This window comes from Ischnura elegans (genome assembly GCF_921293095.1).
Source record: "Ischnura elegans chromosome 13 unlocalized genomic scaffold, ioIscEleg1.1 SUPER_13_unloc_3, whole genome shotgun sequence".
Classification (NCBI taxonomy): domain Eukaryota; kingdom Metazoa; phylum Arthropoda; class Insecta; order Odonata; family Coenagrionidae; genus Ischnura; species Ischnura elegans.
The window spans coordinates 9,495,111-9,514,805 of NW_025791659.1; the positions used below are offsets into that span (position 1 = coordinate 9,495,111).

At 40.8% G+C, this 19,695-nt stretch overlaps 1 protein-coding gene across 4 annotated transcripts in view; it reads left to right on the top strand.

Moving 5' to 3' along the window:
* The window catches only part of LOC124172858 (kielin/chordin-like protein), a 117,776-nt gene that overhangs the window by 19,985 nt on the left and 78,096 nt on the right, over positions 1 to 19,695 (top strand). For all 4 annotated transcript variants that reach the window (XR_006868298.1, XR_006868299.1, XR_006868300.1 and 1 more), the window contains 4 exons: positions 1,279 to 1,364; positions 5,183 to 5,282; positions 10,201 to 10,377; positions 11,751 to 11,948. Coding sequence is in view for 1 of the 4 variants with exons in the window: in XM_046552357.1 (XP_046408313.1) it covers positions 1,279 to 1,364; positions 5,183 to 5,282; positions 10,201 to 10,377; positions 11,751 to 11,948 (561 nt within the window). In the remaining 3 variants the exon portion in view is untranslated. The remainder of the gene's footprint in view (positions 1 to 1,278; positions 1,365 to 5,182; positions 5,283 to 10,200; positions 10,378 to 11,750; positions 11,949 to 19,695) is intronic.

Sequence of the window (19,695 nt, forward strand, 5' to 3'; positions counted from 1 at the left end):
GCTTCGCTATGGTGGTCGCCCGGGCGAGCGTCGCCTGGGCATCATCCAAAGCATCATCATCACTGAAACATCGTCGCAGTTACAGGAACCAAAATTGATGTGAACTCAGCAAAAAAAGTGACGACAAAAACTCCGAGTTCTACACGGAAAAATGCCTCGAAATCACTTTTTAGGTTCCTGAAAACCATTATGTCAAGTAAAACCTTGCCCACCTACGCAAGGATTCATTTTGCAGAAATTTTTGCTGAAACCGTAATCGCAATTAAGAATAAACACACCGTTTTACACTTTGCTTAGACTGACTGTACTACCGCCCACAAAACGAACAACCTGCAACGCCCGCCGCTTCGCCTTTTTTTTTTTGCGCAAAATTTAAAAGACTTGACGTTGTCGGGAAGCGTAGGTGCGATAAACGAATGACGGTCTCAAAATTTTCGTGACGTTATCGCGAAATGACGTTAAACGGGGTGACGTAGATCGAGGACTCACTGTACTTGCTTGCAAATAAATGCTTCTTTTTCAGTTTTATGAACTTTTGTCTTTTAATACACAGTAAAACCTTTACGTAGAGAACCTCTTTACATCATAAACCTCCATACTTCATACCACCCCTACGGTCCCATCTGATATACATGTAAATTCAAAGGCAAGCCTCTTTGTAGTGAACCTCTTTATCTCGTGAAACCTCCACTTATCATACCAAGGAGACACCCCCGAGATGGCCTAACTACCTCTGCAAATCGTACTGAGACAACTAGAGACCATTAATGCAGCTGCGATTACGTACGTGGAATGACATTTTCAGCAATGAATGTTTCACCCTCATTTTTTTTCTTATACCCCTTTAATATGCTGTAATTTTCATGTTAATCATTAGTTGTGGCCATTTTGTTCCATATGAGAGCATACCTAACAGTAATTTAAAAAAAAGTATCCAACTATCTAAATAATTTAAAGTGTATGTTGAATTTAGAGGGATCACATCGTTTTCTCTCGAACAATGGTAAAAATCACGTGATAGCACTCGCTTTGTGTCATCATTAAATAATAAATATATTCTAATGCATGAATGTTTGTTTAAACTCATAAATATAATGGTTTAAAAGACAGTAGTGCCTTTCATTTCTGTAGGATTTGAAAAAATGGTGCCTATCACTAAAACCTCTATAATGAACCTCCATGCATCAAATTGCCCAAATTTCGGTCCCCTCCATTACGATGTAAAGAGTAACTGTATTTATTTCCATCTGATTGATTGTCTTATTCTCTTCTTTGCAGGCAGTCGTGAGCCGTGTTTGAACGAAGGGAGGGAGGTGTCCGTCCACAGCATCAAAGACATGAGGTGTTTCACGTGCATGTGCAAGGTGAGGAGAAGTGCATATGGGAAAGGGGTTAACCTCTTCCCTACTGTACACGTATATATACGTGTGGACGTTTCCTGACCCGGGAGACGACGGCCGTATATATACGTGTGAGATTTTCCCGGCCAGGAGATCTAAAGCCTTATATATACGTTTTCTAGCTCCCCCCTTTTTAGGACGGTCGTGGGTTTACGACGTCTTTGTCTCGGGACCCAACGCTTCGGGGTTTAGGATTAACCCTCAGAATCTGGGAGCAGGTACCCGGACCCTTAGTCTTTTATAACCCCTCTCAGCGGTACGGGACAGCGGTCATTCCATTGATTATACAGTCAATTTTCGAAATAAATATTTGTTCATTTCTCAAGAAATATACACTAAGGCCCAGCGCACACGGTGTGACTGTTTTACAACTACTGTTGCAAACCAGTTGCGTGCGCAACTGTTTTGTGACCACGACAATGTATTTGAGTGGGGAGGGGCACACGACGCGACTGGTTTTTGACGATCTCAAAACAGTCTGAAACCAGTCACATGCAACCGTGGGCCCGCGGTTGCAGTTGCGTTGCAGACTTCAGTTGCACGAGACCACGTGGTGTTTTGGTGGTATTTTGACGGCCGTATAGTGTAGATCTCAAAATGAATGATCAAGAACTCAACATGAAGCTCGTTGGAGCAGTAGAGAAGCATGACGTCCTGAACAAATACAAACTATCTAATGTCTTTGGTATTGATGATAGTTCACAGCGTCTTCTTCGCTTGACTCAGTGATAGTAAGCGCTGACGGCCAAAGCAAGGGGTAAAAAACAACACGTACCGCACTAAATAATAATAATAATAATAATAATAAATTCGTTTATTTCGTGGGCCTGTGGCCCATGAGAAAACCATTGCACAACTTTCACAAGTTCAGCATGACATTACATTCCCAAAAGAAAAGAAAAAAAAATGAAAAGAAACGCATAAGATTCACTCGTTGCGGACAGCCGCCAACTTACAGACAATTAGGCAAAAACAATACCAACGAAAGGAGAAACATCATGCTGCGATATAACAGACTAACCACTACAAGAAATTAAGGTGACAATTTATTATGACAATAAAGTCACACAAACAATATTTTCAAATAAGATAAATAACAGATTGGTATAACACTCAAATTTAACACAATTTTAAACTCAATAATATGTTTGATCCAAGAATATGTTTGAGAAGATAATTGTACAGCTTACACAAGTTCAGGGTGACATCACTTTCATGAAGAAAAACAAAAAATGAAAAGAAATACAAAACATTCACTCGTTGTAAACCGCCGTCAGCACACAGACAATTCGGCAAAACAACACCAACGAAAGGGAAAACATCATACTGCGGAGTAACTGGCCAACCATCACAAGAAGTCAAGGCGACAATTTATTATAACAATAGTGTCAGACAAACAGTATTAAAAAAAAAGTAAATAACAAATTAGTATGACACTCTAATTTAACACAATTTTTAAATAAGCACTTCACTGATTGCACAATAAACGAATCTGATTTTCAACCAGCCCTTTGTCATTGCACCCGTGTGCGGACAGAAGTTTTGTTTCAGTTGCCAACTGGTTGCAGACGCAACTGATTCCCAACTGTGGTCACAAAATAGTCGCTCCGTGTGCGCTGGGCCTAAGAATTGAATTATTTGTCTTTTGAGCAGCGTTTACAATTTTTAAACGAAATTTTACAACAAATATTAACTCATTTCTCGAGTTATGTATAAACATCAACATGGAAATTGTTGCTGCGTTAAATGCGTTAATAATGGCCTTAGAACTTCGTTTAAAATTTGACAATGCTCAGATAAAAATGAGGAATTCAATTCAAAGTCTGTAATTTACGTGCAAGCAACAGTTATCCATTTGCTAAATACATATAAGCAATACATCAGTTGACCGAGAACCAATGCCGCAGGTATGGTCGTAAACCCGGAAAGGAGGGAGCACAACTACTCTCGGAGTCCGAGATAATGTGAAGTCCCTGCGTGGAGGGGTCAAAAAAGGTTCAGCGAGACCCTTCTTAATGAATGTCCTCCAAAAATGCTCCGTACCACGAGAAAGAAGAGTCTCTTGGGGCTCAGTACAGCAGTCATGATAAGACGAAAACTCCGCTGTCTCGAAAGGGTTAATAGGGTGAATTACTCTTTTTTTTTTACTGCCTAAATTGAAAGATTATTACTTATGTAGTATTTCACTCTTTTAGATTTTGAAATGGCGATATATATTTTTCATAATTTAATGAAAAGTGAAAATTTTCAAGCATGCAAAAACACGATGGCTAAGTATGAATGCTGGGAAAAGCCCGCGTGACGTCATTCTAGTTCCTCCTGCCACTGTGTGAGACAACCTTGGTGCGAGGCTCTGAGCGCTGATACGATGCAGGCTGTTAGCAGGTAGCAGAGTAACCAGGTAGCAGAGTAACCAGGTAGCTGGTAGCGCTAGGCTTTAATAAGGATTATTAATACCTTATCAAACGAAGAAAACTTTCCGACCTTAGGCAGTTTTAATAGGTGATTATTAAGACATGTTTCCCTGAGCTCAGTGCCTCATGCATGCATTGGCAACCTCAGATGATGTATCATCTCGCCTGGGCATCGTCATCGCTGAAACATCGTCGCAGTTACAGGAACCAAAATTATTGCCAACACGGCGAAAAAAGTGACAACAAAAACTCAGAGTTCTACACGGAAAAATTCCTTGAAATCACTTTTTAGGTTCCTGAAAACCGTTATGTCAAGTAAAACCTTGCGCACCCACCTAAGAATTCATTTAGAAGAAAATTAGCTAAAAAATAATCGCAAATAACAATAAACACACGGTTTTACACTTCGTTTAGACTGACTGTATTACCGCCCACAAAACGAACAACCTTCAATGCCCGCCGCTTTGCGTTTTTTTTCGCGTGAAATTTAAAACCCTTGACGTTATTGCAAAGCATAAACAAATGACAGTCTCAAAATTTTCATGACTTTATCGCGAAATGATGTTAAATGGGGTGACGTAGAACGAGGACTCACTGTATTATGAACACACTACTGGTGGGTAACGAATCTCAATCAATGCCTTTCGTTTTCTTTGATGAAGGAAAGTACCCTTTTCCCTCCTCTGCACAAACATGTACTGCACACTCCCGATTATCCGGGCTAATGATGGAGAGAGACGGCACGAATAATCGGAGAACACGGATAACCCAAACTTTCACTTTAATATCTTGCAATGTTCATAATGTACGTGAAACAAACAATATATTGTTATTTATGCAGTAATTGCTGTTATTTGCTATGGTATTTGCTTCCCAGACTCATCGAGAGCTTTCTTCGCCAGTTCGAGATCTTTTTAGCGGCGATAACATGGTTGCACTCGTATAATTACTGCTCCATATAAGACCTGGTTTCGAAACATGCCATGTAGTCTCGTCTCGCACAAGTTGCCCGGGTTGCAACTGCTGCGGGACGTGTATTCGTGATCGCGGAGCGCGGTCGCGCACTGCAAGGCTTGGAAAACTGGAACACGGTGCTCCCGTGAATGTAGCTAGTGCACGATTGCTTCCGTTTTACGAAGGGGATTCTAACGGAAATAATAAGCCCGGTTTATCCTAGCATTAATGCAGTAATACCGATGATTTTGAGTCCGATTTTATTTTTTTATAAAGATCGCGGACAATATTGAACGAGAGTGAAAATCATGCACGGATAATCCTCAACACGGATATACCGCAGCCGGATAATCGGGAGTCTGCTGTATTCATCTTTTTGCCTCGTGGTTTTCATTTGTTTTTTTTTTTTTCCAGAATGGTTTCGTCGAGTGTCAGCGTGAAGGGTGCCCCGACCAGCAGGGTTGCTTCATGTTGATGGAGCAGCAGAGAGATCAGTGCTGCCAACAGTGCAAAGGTAAACACAAGGTTTTTCGGAAGTAATGGTGGAGTAATTGGTCTTTTACTTTTATTATCCCGTCCACATCCACAAGGGTATGCGGCCTGAAGCTGGCCACAAACACCACTAGCGTACAGTGAGTCCTCTTTTATCGTCAAATTTTTCAGGAATGGTAAGTGACGTTAATCGAAGCATAATACAGGCGGTCCTCGACTTTCGTACACTCGACTTTCGTACAATTCGCACTTTCGTACGTTCAAAATTGACACCAATTACTTGACTTTCGTACGCTAAATTCGGACTTTCGGACGTTGGTCTGTAATTTTTTTAAAATTCCCGCGGTGTTTATTGCGCATCCCAACATTCAATTGTTTCAAATGGCAATATATGCGAACAATACGAACGTATATAATGAAGGGAATTGTTGGTAGTTGACTCTAATCTAGGTGATTTATTTGGGAGAGAGACTGCCTGCTATAGGCTCCTTTATCAAGAGAAGAAGAAAGCCTTCATTGAAGATATTTTTCAAAAGAAGTTGACCAGACATCATCAAATAGCTTTCAATAAAACTAGTAAGATCTTCTTTCTAATTGTGTTTTTTCGTTTGAGTGCTGTTTAATTCATGTACACCTTCAGCAACGATATTGCACGAAATATCACCCGAATTCCGTTTGTCTTTTGTCTTTTTTGAATAACATGCGAAATACACGCGATCACGAATGTCACCTGCCAAATGTCGAATTTTGGTGTAAAAATTAAAAGGTATTCCGAGTGCGGGTTCAATTATTAAAATTAAGTCAATTGAAATGAATTCCGTGAAAAAAAAGGTTGTTGTACGTATATTCCGCTCTTTTGGAACGTAACCCCTAATTAGCATGGAAGTCAATGGTTCGACTTTCGTACATTCGACTTTCGTACAAGTTTTCGGGAACGCATTGTGTACGAAAGTCGGGGACCGCCTTTATCCCATAAAAAACAATGTAAAAAGTGAATATCGGCTCCTAGACCTCATAATTCCTACGCGAAAAAATTTTAGCGTATCATATCTGGGGCATTTTTTACGATGGGAATGCCAAACTACGGCATAAATACGAGTTCCTGTCTTCATTGACGGCAATAGCAGCAGTGACGTAAGTGCTTCTCATTTTTTGTATCTTCCCGCATTTGCTTTTCGGCTTTGCTGTGGCTATGGAGTGCGGTCAATGAATGCTACTTCCGCTACCAGACGCTACAGATGGTGCTCCGGAGCACCGGTGGCTATGGCGCTAATATAGGCACTATTATAGGCGCTACGTTCGCTACGAGAATTTCTTTTCGGACCGGTCAGGAGCGAAATCAAAATGGCGGAAATGAACAAGGGCAGGCAAACTGGGATTATGAAATCGAAGAGATGGTTTTAATTGCGAATTGAGGTGGGCGAACGTCGCCTGGGCATCATCATCGCTGAAACAGCGTCGCAGTAACAGGAACCAAAATTATCGTGAACATTGTTCTCTTGGACATTTTCGTGGAAATGTCTCTAATGCTAAAATTTGCTAAAACGGTAATTGCAATTAACAATATACACACCGTTTTACACTTTGTATAGACTGACCGTATTACCGCCCACGAAACGAACAACCTGCAACGCCTGCCGCTTTGCCTTTCTTATCGCACGAAATTTAAAAGACGTGACGTTATCGCGAAGCGAAGGTGCGATAAACGAATGAGGTTCTCAAAATTTTCGTGACGTTATCGCGAAATGACGTTAAACGGGGTGATGTAGAACGAGGACTCACTGTACCTATACGGAGAATACTTAATAGTTATATCTATCTGTTGATCCTGCTGCTATCTCACGAGTTTTTTTGTAAGTTTTTGACCAGAGAGTGTACCTGATAATAGCTGCCGTCTGGTGGCTAATTAGAAATTTTTTTTTACGTAGTAAATCACCTTAGGGCCGTGGGGCACGTGCTTGCACAATCCGACGTGTGTACAAAGGCGCAGTCAAAATTGCGTCATGTATAGCGGTGAATTGCTAGAACACGTGCGAGAATACGTGGACGTGAGATGCCGAAATAGCCCCTGTTCTAATTTCGTTCATGCATTCGTGCAATTCCTCGCCGTTTTAGAAATTAACGCAGCTCTGACCTGCACAATTCCATGCTCTTTGTAAAACGGCCTTAAGAAATATTTTTACTTCAACCAAAAATAATGGTAGTTAACTCTTAATAACAAATGAAAATTTAAATACACCGAAGGATGAAGTTCGCCATGAAAAAATATTTGAATTAGCCATTATTCAAACCCATATCTCTCGGTCAGGCGTGTTAACCAGTTCCACCACTGAGCCATTTTCTCAGAGCAAACTTCGGGATGGGTTTTACTGAACAAGATGTTGACTTCACAAGTCCACACTATGGCACATGTGGTGAGGGTTGTGCTTACTAAGCCACTGTCGGAGAGTAAAACCTGTCGCTGGTTGGCGACGATGAATTTCAAAGCACTGCGGATACAAGTGACTTCGAAAAAGGCTATTTGGGCTTCCAGCCGGATGGTGGGTGGTCAAGATGGTCGAAACGTAGGCAGAGTGGAGGGAGACTACCCGGCTGGAAGTCCGAATAGCCTTTTTCGATTATATATCGTATGTGTCTGAATATAGTCCCCCCTTTTTTTCCAAAAATACCCAAGGTAAAAGTGAAGAGGGGACAATATTCAGACACATTTTTTTAAAACTTTGAGCTCTGTGCCTCATGCATGCATTGGTAATCTCAGACGATGCAAACTCCTATCTACTCGTATAGAAACTAGGTCCTTGTGACGTCACGTGGAGTGGCATCGCATGGGTGCCAATCAGGCCTTTTTCAAATAAGGTTGAAATTGACCATTAACATTCATCTTTACTAGGATTTCTAAAAGCAAATAATTTGTACATCATGAATACGCTAATGGTGGGTAACGAATCGCAATCAATGCCTTTCGTTTTCTCTGATGAAGGAAAATGCCCTATTATCGTATATGTCTGAATATATTCCCACCTTTTTTGCAAAAATATCCATGGTAAAAGTAAAGGGGGGGGGGACAATATTCAAAAGCATTTTTTTTTAACTTTTCCCGAAAATGAAACCTCATAATTAGGGGGGGGGGGGGGGGGGGCTATATTCAGAGGGGGCCTATATTCGGAGAAATACGGTATTCGTCGGGAAAGTATCAGATTTTACTTAACAAGCGACTCGTTTCTGAACAACAAGTGAATTATCCATCTGACTCGTTCTTCCTATAAAAATTTGGTCAAAATCAGTCAACAAATACAGTGGGTCCTCGTTTAACGTCACTTACCGTTCCTGAAAAATGTGACTATAAACGAAATGATGTTAATCGAAGCACAATATCCCATAAGAATCAATGTAAAAAGTGAATATCGGCTCCTAGACCTCACAATTCCTACGCGAAAAAATTTTAGCGTATCATATTTGGGCCATTTCTTACGATGGGAATGCCAAACTATGGCATAAACACGAGTCCCTGTCTTCATTGACGGCAATACCAGCAGCGATGTACATCCTTCTCCATTTTTGTATCTTCCCGCGTTTGCTTTTTCGGCTTCGCTATGGTGGTCACCTGGGCATCATCGCCTGGGCATCATCATCGCTGAAACATCGTCGCAGTTACAGGAACCAAGATTATTGAGAACACGGCGAAAAAGTGACGACAAATACTCCGAGTTCTACCCGGAAAAATTCCTAGAAATCACTTTTCAGGTTCCAGAAAACCGTTATGTCAAGTAAAATTTGCTAAAACTTTACTTGACATTTACGCACTTAACATTTGCGCACCTACCTAAGAATTCATTTTGCAGAAAATTTGCTATAAACGTAATCGAAATTGACAATAAACACACCGTAATACACTTCGTTTAGACTGACTGTATTACCGCCCACAAAACGAACAACCTGCAACGCCCGCCGCTTCGCATTTTTTCTCGCGCGAAATATAAAAGACCTGACCAGACCTGACGTTATCGCGAAGCAAAGGTGCGATAAACGAATGACGGTCTCAAAATTTTCGTGACGTTATCGTGAAATGACGTTAAACGGGGTGACGCAGAACGAGGACTCACTGTACTCAAATTCTTTTAAAGTCGTCGGTGTTTTGTGGTCGCTTTAAATCCCAGAGTATGGTTGCAATATGGTTAAAACGAACCACGATCGTCATGTGCATTGCTTATTATGCATTCTTTCAATCTCACCTTACATGTGGAATCAGACTTTGGGGGCACGCTTCCGATGTAAAACATTTGTTAATACCTCAAAACAAGGTGGTTTGAATTATCTCTAACTCTGGATGTACTGAACATTGTAAACCACTTTTTGTCGAATTAAGCATTATGACTGTCTACAGCCTATATGTATTTCATTCTATAGTGTTCATCAAGGAAAATTTGCAATTGTACTCCACAAGAGCTGATGTACATAACCATGACACCAGAGCAAAGAGTAAATTCGATATGCCTTAATGTAGGCTGGTCAAATCTTTTAACTATGAAAACCAGGCAATTAAGTACTTCAACATGTTGCCCAACTCAGCAAGAACGGTTGACAACAATGTCTTCTGCAGGGCCCTAAAAAATTCTTAATATCTAAACCCATATACTCACTGGAGGAAATTTATTTCTCCACTATCAGCTTTTAAATTTTCTTTTGCACTTTGATTCAAATTGTATGATTTCCCTCTTATTTGTATTGTGTATGTTCATTCTGCTGCCTCTTAAATCCGGGGTATTTCTTATTACTGTGTCCTCACATGAGGTGTATTAATGGACGACATCTACCACAATTATTATTGTGCTACAGATGAATAAAGACATTATTATTTTTATTATTATTTAACCTCTCAACGCTCGAAACCGACTCTGTGTATCTGTAAATGAAACTCGATGTTTGGTTTTTTTTTTCAGGTTGCATTTGGGAGGGCGTTGAGCACCCATCTGGGTCGGAGTGGACGAAGAAGGATGACCCGTGCCGAGTGTATCGTTGCCACGGGGGAGTGATCACCGAGACGAAGATGGTGTGCCACATGCCATGCCAGTCACCCTTGCCTCCCAGGGAGGGCGAATGCTGCCCCGTTTGCAAAGGTAAACTGCCGAGCAGTGTGCTTTATACAGTAAGTCCTCGGCGTGCGAGCAAGTTGCGTTCCGAGACCTTGCTCGTAAGTTGAGTTTGTTTTGTAACTGGAGAAACCATCACGTCAGTTTCACATGGACGCGAACGGTTCGTGTTCCTTGCTACACGCGCGGGGCGCAGAGAACTGTCGCTGTTGTTCACATTGGTGAGGATGAAATCCATCCGCTTCTGGTTCACGTAAACTAAATACAGTGGAACCTCGTTAAAGCGAGTACGGGCTATAGCGACACCCCCGCTATTACGAGAGATAGCCGATGCACCGTCAATTGACCCTATAATAAGCGCGTAAAAAAATCGTTTTTACGAGACCCTTTCGGTGTTGGCGCTCGCCATAGCGAGGGTTTCACCGCCGGAAGACTTTCACGAAGACTCCTTAACCTCTGTAATTGCTAGCGATCTGTTAGAAATGAAGTTAATGGAGTGCTCAGTCTCAAATTTATGTGGTAAACTGTCGTTCGATAAATATAATGATGACGAAACAATGCTTTGCATGATTTTTATTCAGTGCGGCGCTTATAAATTGTTTGAATAGTTAGTCGTTATTTGAGTAAGGAAATTTAGTGATGCAAAAAAACATCGCCTTTCGTCTGGATTTATGCTTACGTTTATCGGATAGATGTTTATCTGTCGCCGCACCACTCCTGTTCCTGTATATGTATCTGTTCGCAAGAGGTATATTGGCTATTATTTGCTCCACCTCCGGTAAAGCGATAATTCGCTATAGCGAGTGTTTATCAGTGCACCGTGGGGTGTCGTTATATCGAGGTTTCACTGTAATGCAGAGGACTCTAGTTGTTTAGTGCCGAACTACATCAAATTCGCAGATAAGGCCCGTTTCTTGGTCTGCGCTTTGCGTGCTGGGGGCGGAGAGTGGTCGCCTTTGTTCACATAGGTGCGGACGACCAGACGTGGACGTTGTTTAAACGACTCGGGCGGTCCACACTCATGCGTAAGCTTCCATCAATATCAAGGGAACATTATCCATGCGTGGAGTGCAGACCGTCTGTGCCCATGTAAAACGAGCCTATGCCAGGCAACAAAAAGTGAGGTTATCCTGTAGAATGCAACACAATTTTGTGTTGACTCACTGATCTTGCTGCACCGTTAGATCTGAAAAAATTTTGTCTTCTGCTGGTAGGAAAAATGTGGGAAACACTAAACAGCTGTTGACTTCGCAGCAATACTTTGTTTAAAGTATCAAATTAGCAGTTCAAATCAAAGTATTTTTTAAATGTCAAGTACCTTTTCATTATGTCAAGTTGATTCCATAAAGTCATGCCTGACACAACTAATTATATTTTTGCTTCGTTGTTGTGTGTTGTAGGGTGTGTGATAAATGGGCAGGAGGTTGGTGCGGAGCGCGATGCGACCATCCCGGACGACCCGTGCCTCAAGTGCCACTGCCGGGAGGGTGCCAATGGTGAGAGGAGCCTGCGCTGCACCAAGGAGGCGTGTCCCGTCCTGCAATGCCCACCATCCAAGCAGACCAAGGCTCAAGGACAGTGCTGCCCCACCTGCATAGGTAAGGTAGTAGAAGATGTACATCCAATAGAATATAATGGGTTAGAATTTATTCTCCAAAGACCGCACAAACATGTGTAGGTATAGGATTCGTAATTTACAAATACAGAAAATATTAACCCAATACAAATGAAATGTGTACTTATAAACACATTTTAATACAAGTACTTAAGTAAACTGTCCAGCAATTTGTAATTGCAAACAAATGCATACCAGGTCAAGATATAATTAATGCAAGTTATGTGTGCTGCGTAAAGGTAATAGAAGGTTTGGTAAGGTAATAGAAGATGTACATCCAATAAGCCTCACCTATTCGTGCATAGGTTTCCATGGCGTTGTTCACGATGACTGCTAATTTCCGGGTTCTCCAGCCGCGTCTGTCGTACAGTGAAACCTCAATATAACGACACCCCACGGTGCACTAATAAACACTCGCTGTAGCGAATTGTCGCTTTACCGGAGGTGGAGCAAATAATAGCCAATATACCTGTTGCGAACAGATATACAGGAACAGGAGTGGTGCGGCGACAGATAAACATCTATCCGATAAACGTAAGCATAAATCCAGATGAAAGGCGATGTTTTTTTGCATCACTAAATTTCCTTACTCAAATAACGACCAACTATTCAAACAATTTATAAGCGCCGCACTGAATAAAAATCATGCAAAGCATTGGTTCGTCAATCATTATATTTATCGAACGACAGTTTACCACATAAATTTGTGACTGAGCACTCCATTAACTTCATTTCGAACAGATCGCTAGCAATTACACAGGTTGAGGAGTCTTGATGAAAGTCTTCCGGCGGTGAAACCCTCGCTATGGCGAGAGCCAACACCGAAAGGGTCTCGTAAAAACGAATTTTTTAACCCGCCTATTATAGGGTCAATTGACGGCGCATCGGCTATCTCTCGTAATAGCGGGAGTGTCGCTATAGCCCGTACTCGCTTTAACGAGGTTCTACTGTATATGGTTGACAACAGTTTCAAAAGCCATCCTGCTTCCGTCTTCAGGTCAAAGGTGAGAAGTTTTTAATTTTTGCCGTCTTATGTAGCCCTGGCACATCTCCCTCTGTGTGCTGATTGGTCAGAACTCTCTCCCACACGTTGCTGATTGGGTAGCCATTGTACCTGTTAATATTCTGTGTTTTGTGAATTTCAATTGCTTCCCTGATTTGCCTTGGGTGGTAGCGACTATCTTTTGCCGCTATCTTCGCTTTTTCGAAATCAATTTTAATGCCCGCCTCACTCCAAGCATGCTCTGCAATGGCTGACAAGTGCAGTTGTTTTTTTTATTAGTGGCTCTCACATGCTCCTTCATCCTTGTCGCCATTCCTCGGCATGTTTCCCCAACATATGCTTTTCCGCAGGAGCATGGCACTGTGTACACACCTTCGCATAGTGCCTGCGGGATATGATCCTTTGGTCCAGGTACAATGTTTTGTATCTTGGTCACGCAATTGAACCTTGTGACCACGTCATGCTTGAGAGAGAGTGCTACTACCCAAGGCAAATCATCGATCGGTTTTTCAATCACAGGAATGACCGTGCTGCAGGCGCGAACTTATCAGCTGTACCGGTGAGAGTTTGCTCACCCCAACCAGCCAGTTAACATAGAAATTACTAAATGGCGTGCGTGTGTCGTTGTCAGCGTTTTGTTATGTTTGTGGGAAAGTGAAACTTAAAATTAAACTAAAATTAAGATTACACTACAAACTTAACAGTGAACATGGCATTAAAATTTGAAATAAATGATGAATACAATAGAAGCATAAAATATTTGTGGCTTTGTAGTTGCCCAAAACATATGCCATCTTACATAGCACCGGCCGATCTCCCCCTGTGCATTGATTGGTCAGCACTCTCTTCCAAACGTTGCTGATTGGGTAGCCGTTGTCCCTGGTAATATTTTGTGTTTTGTGAATTTCAATTGCTTCCCTGATTTGCCTTGGGTGGTAGTGACTCTCTTTTGCCACTATCTTCGCTTTTTCGAATTCAATGTTATGATAGCTTTTCAATTGTCTCCCAATCAGTGGCAGTAAGAGTAGCGGCAAGTTCCAAGTGAATCCTGTAGAGTTCCTCGGATATTCGGTGAAGGTCCAGCCTCTTTTGGTGAATTCGTTCCCTCAAGAGTGCTTCGCTAGTGCGGCGAAGTATTTTCTTGGCTGCGTAGGTGTTAAGATGGTGTTTTACTTCCACACACGATGGTAACGTGTTGGTGTCACGGCAGCGTAGGAGGAAGGCGAGAGAGGAGAGTAACTTCCCCTTCTTCTTCCTTAACTTCTCAAATCTCTTGGACTTCCTGAGAATCTCCTCCCCGTAGAGGATAGTGAAATTCGTGCGTAGGTTTCCACGGCGTTGTTCATGATGACTGCTAATTTTCGGGTTCTCCAGCCGCGTCTGTCGTTTATGGTTGACAACAGTTTCGAAAGCCGTCTTGCTTTCGTCTTCAGGTCGAAGGTGAGAAGTTTTCATTTTTTGCCGTCTTATATAATAATAATAATAATATCGTTTATTTTCGTAGGCACTGGGGCCCATGAGAAAATATAAGTACATCTTTCTACATTTCACATTGAGATAGATAAATAAAAGAAAAAGTAAATAAATATATATACATATACAGTCAAATGTGATCAGTGCATATCGCCTAGTACATGAAAGAAACAATACAATATTTTCGACAAAAAAAAAAAAATAATAAATAATCGCACTTCGATATAACACACTAATTACAAAATTTAAGGTGACAAACAAAAGAAATATGAACAAGAGATATGAACATAAGAAAGTGAATATAAACAAGAAATATGAACATAAGAAAGTGAATATAAACAAAAGAAATTTAACTTGGGGATAAGGAGGCATTCTTCAGAAACCCATATGTGCTGTGTTTGAACCTATTGATATTTGTACTGCTTCTTATTTGGGCTGGGAGAGAGTTCCATATTTGTGAGGCGGTTACTATGAATGATTTGTTCATATGAGGCGTGTGATGTTTTGGAATATGGAGGTCAATGTTATGGTTTCGGGTAGGTATATCATGAACCTCAGATTTTCTAATGAATTTCTCATACAAGTATGGCGGGTAACCGGTCGTTAAGATACTAAAGCACTGGCCAATATAGCACTGGCCAATCTCCCCCCGTGTGCTGATTGGTCAGCACTCTCTTCCACGCGTTGCTGATTGGGTAGCCGTTGTCCCCGTTAATGTTTTGTGTTTTGTGAATTTCAATTGCTTCCCTGATTTGCCTTGGGTAGTAACGACTCTCTTTTGCCACTATCTTCGCTTTTTCGAGGGAGATCGGCCAGTGCTATATAAGACGGCAAAAAATTGAAACTTCTCACCTTCGACCTGAAGACGAAAGCAGGATGGCTTTCGAAACTGTAGTCAACCATAAAAGACAGACGAGGTTGGAGAACCCGAAAATTAGCAGTCAAAGCTAAACCTTTGTGTAATCCATCTCAATAGGCGTACAGTAGGGGTGTTAGGACACCAGCCACGAGCAAATAAAAATGAAATAATAAAAATTTTAATTCCTCTTAATGCTTGCACGTATCACTACCGTATCATATCGTCACGTATCATATCATTAATATGTTATACATCAAGGTTTATGCACTTCAACAACCATGGCTTGAAAACAAAATTATATACCTAGGGACCAAATTGGTTTTTTCATCATCTCAAATTTTAGAAAAAAAATGCACTGTTTCGCAAGATTTTCAACTACAGTAGAACCCCGTATTTGCGTTATCGGAATTTACGTTTTCCCGCAAATTGCAAGTTTTTTTCTGGGTCCCGTCATATTTCCTATCTCTCCAATGTAAATAGAACCCTGTATTTACGCCGTGTTTTTTTCGTTTTCCCGCCATGTGCATCACGACGTGCCGACTAAAAAAAATTTTTTGCGTAGTAAAACAATTAATCGCGCATATCAGCCCTTAAAATTGTCTTTTGGCTTCCTTTCGCGTATTTGTATTTAAAAATCCAAGAGAAAGAGACGCAATGAGAACTATTTTCGGGAAGAATTTGAATGTGGCGGGACAGAACGCCACTAACGTCGGAAAGTTGAACTACGTCATCTCGTTTTTTGTCATCGGCGGAAAGATTCACGATATGAAAGTAGGTGTTTTGAGCAATCGAGCTATGTAATAATTATAATGCAAGAACTCCGGAAGCAATGTTGACAATAATCATGTAGCCTATAATTTGATACGAGAGTTTGAAAGAAAACCAGACGTGCTGAAACGTGATAAATGCCGGAACTATAAAACTTGTCATCATTTGCGCTGACTTCATTCAACAGTTGCGTAGCGTAGATGGGTTAATTAAATACTTAACAAAACTTATTTAAACTTGAATTATCCCATTCACATACCAGCGTATCGCAAACAACTGTAATTTAAAAAAATTATGAAGTCGCACGACCGTTTGTACTACGCACTTGATCGCCGAGGAGTAGTTCAGGCACTCGTGTGTTGGCAAGTTATCCTCAATTAGTACGGGAAATAGAATTTATCCTGCTTGAAAATGGAAATTCGAGGTGAAAAACGGACATTTTTAGTTGACGAGAAAATGAAAATTTTAGAGGTAGTTGATTCCCACACCGGAACACGCATCGATTCAAACAAATTCGTGGTGAAAAATCGCGATGCCATTGTAAAATATGCAAACCAGTGCGGAAATTTATCAAAAAAGAGAGTATATGTGAAGAATTCTAGGTAAGAAGAAATAGAACGAATTTTAAAAGAGTAGTTTTTAGGTGCAAGATCATTAAATGTTCCTGCAAATGGTGTCATCTAAAGGCCTGTTTACATAGTAAATTAACCCGTACAAGTTAATATCTAAATTATGAACATGAAAATGCACCGTGTATTCACCCAACTAGTGCGTATGCATGAACAGAAAATAGAACCTGTTCAAATTTGGTTCATGCATTCATAGTCGTATTTAGGGGCGGGGGATGTGCCCAACCCAGCTGCTTAAAAAATAGACAAAATTTGAATACGGTTATCACAGGAGGATCTATGGGGGGCATGTGCCCCCCCAGACACTTTAAAAATATGCAAGATTTTTAATATGGTCCAGTTATCATTGCGTTCGTTTTGTATAACGTGGTATCATTGTGCCCCCCTCCAGAACAAAATCCTGGATATGTCCTTGCTTGTGCCCCCCAGAAAGAAATCCTGGATCCGTCCCTGATGGTCATCATTACGTTCGCTTTATTTTGTGTTTTACCCAAGGAGGCTCAATCATTTAATTCAATGAGAATAACTTTGATATAAAAATAAAGAGAATTTAGTAAAGTCATTGTTATATGTTATATCTTGTTTTTAATCTCAATTAAGACAAGATCTTTTGCCTGTCAGACCCTCTGTGCCCCTCCCAGAAAGAAAATTCCTGGATCTGCCCCTGCCTACATTCGTACATTTCCTGTCCCGTTCCGGTCCACAAAAATCATTCATGCAAGCAGACATTAATGTATCGTGTAAACAGGCCCAAAGGCCCTTGAGAAAAAGTATTTCCCCAGAAGATTGGGAATCGAAGATTCCACGGCATCTATAATGGTTGGTTGGATAGATTCAAAAATAGGTACAGTCTTGTATACAAGATGGTGAGTGGTGAAAGCAAAGATGTTAACATAGAGACAGCAACTCAGTGGAAAGAATCTGAATATATTAGACTTCTGGAAGGTTACAGCCCAAAAGATGTTTTTAATGCAGACAAAACAGGATTATTTTTTAATTTTTGTTGCCAGCTGTGCTTCAGAGGGAAGCAATGTTATGGAATAATGCTTAGTGAACAATTAAAAAATTAACATTTCCAAAGCCAGTATGTGAATAAAAGTGAAAATTCTCTATTTCCCACAATTTGCATTTTCCCGCAATTTACACTTTTTTTCTTGGGTCCCTAGAAAAGTGTAAATAAGGGGTTTTACTGTATTATGTATATTCAGTGACCTTGAATTGAAATTCGAACCTGCACTTGAAAATGATGTAACAACAAAGTATGGCGTCATCATCATCAGTCAACACTCCTAAGATTGGTTTGACCCAGCTCCCCATTCCTCTCTCCCATCGCAATGTTTATTGATGGTAACTAAGCTAATATGGTTCATAGTTACCTATCGATTTTGATTAATTAAATAATAAGTAGTGATGGGTCGGTTCGATTCCTCGATTCTTCGATTCCTCGATTCTCGGCCAAGAACCGGAATCGAAAACGAGTACTTGCCAAGGCGAAAAATCGATTCCGATTCCAGTAGTACTTCAAACAACAAAATAAACGACCGCGTTTCCAACAGTCATTTGAATTTTCGCGCCACGTAAACATAACAAAACACATATCTTCTTGGGATGTGCGAGTACTCGAAAATTCAAGTCGATCGAGTAGTTGGTACTCGACTCGAGTGTTTCGAGTCGCATTACGAATGTCGAGTCGAGTAGTTAAGGTTACAGTTCTTTCAAGGCTAGTAGGTCCAGCAATCTGCCTGAATCTGCCGACAGGAAGCGCTATCCTGAAACTCATGTAATAATGCAGTTTTTAAAGCCGATAAGTCATTCTAATGCCTTGGCCTGGTACTTTCAGCTTGCCGAATACACTATAGTTGTCGACGTGGGCGCCGAATACCTTTACGCCAGCCGCAGCGGCCGATCGTCTTCCTACCCGGCGCACACTGGTCCGAAATCGGAAAAAGCTGGAATAAAGTCCAAAATGACCTTTTTGGGGATAGAGACTTGAAACTCTGCGTAAATACTCATAAATCATTGCCAAATATTGCTTTATATGCCATTTCACGCTTTATATGCTATATGCCACGAACCTTTAGTGAGATACAGAGGCCCAAGCATGACCAATTTTTCAATGCCACGCGAGATATCGTTTTTCCTCAAAAAATCTTTGAATTTATCCAAGTGGTTTTGCGTTGGTGTGAGTTTTATGGAATATAAAACGCAATATTCCTTTGATCTGGTGCTTTGCCTATACTTTCAATGACTTTTGAAGACTTTGGCTCTCATCTGTCGGGTTTTACAATGCAAAATGGCCGACCCGTTTTTCACGTGAAATTTGATATAAAGTAGACATTAACTTTCGTTTACGAAAAATATAGCTCGGAAAATTTGAACCACAATATAAAGTAGAGATTTCTAAAGAGTACTAATAAGAAATCTTGAAAAAAAAGTTTGCGACGAAGGAAATAAGAGCGATTTTTCAATCGCGCGTCAAGGCTGAGCTACACGCTGTGGAACTTATAGGCTCGGTAACTGAGGCCGATTTTTCAAGTTTTTAAAAACATTAGTCTTGAAAATCGTCATTTAAAGCATGGATAATCGTCTTCATTGACTTAAAACACTAAACTGAGGATGTTAAAAAGGATTATGTATAGATCGACTTGACCATTTATCGCATTACTCGAGTGAAAATACTAAGGATTGGATTTTTTTTTGGAACCATCCCACGCATAAGAAATATGGCTCGGGTATTGAAGTAAAGTGAAGAGATTAAGTCAGCATGCTTAAGAGAGAGAAAAAAGAACTATTTCCGTGAAAGGCAACAACCGATACCCTTTTTCCCTTTCCACCTTCGCCGAGGTGAGTCGCGCGGTAGGGGGAGTTTTCACACCACAAGGCTCTTTTAGCCTTTTTTATTACTGCGACCGTCCGATGTGATATTCATTTGTAGCGTTTAGTTTCTTTCTTGAACTTAAAAAAAAGCAAGAGATTTTAAGGTTGATTAAATGACGTG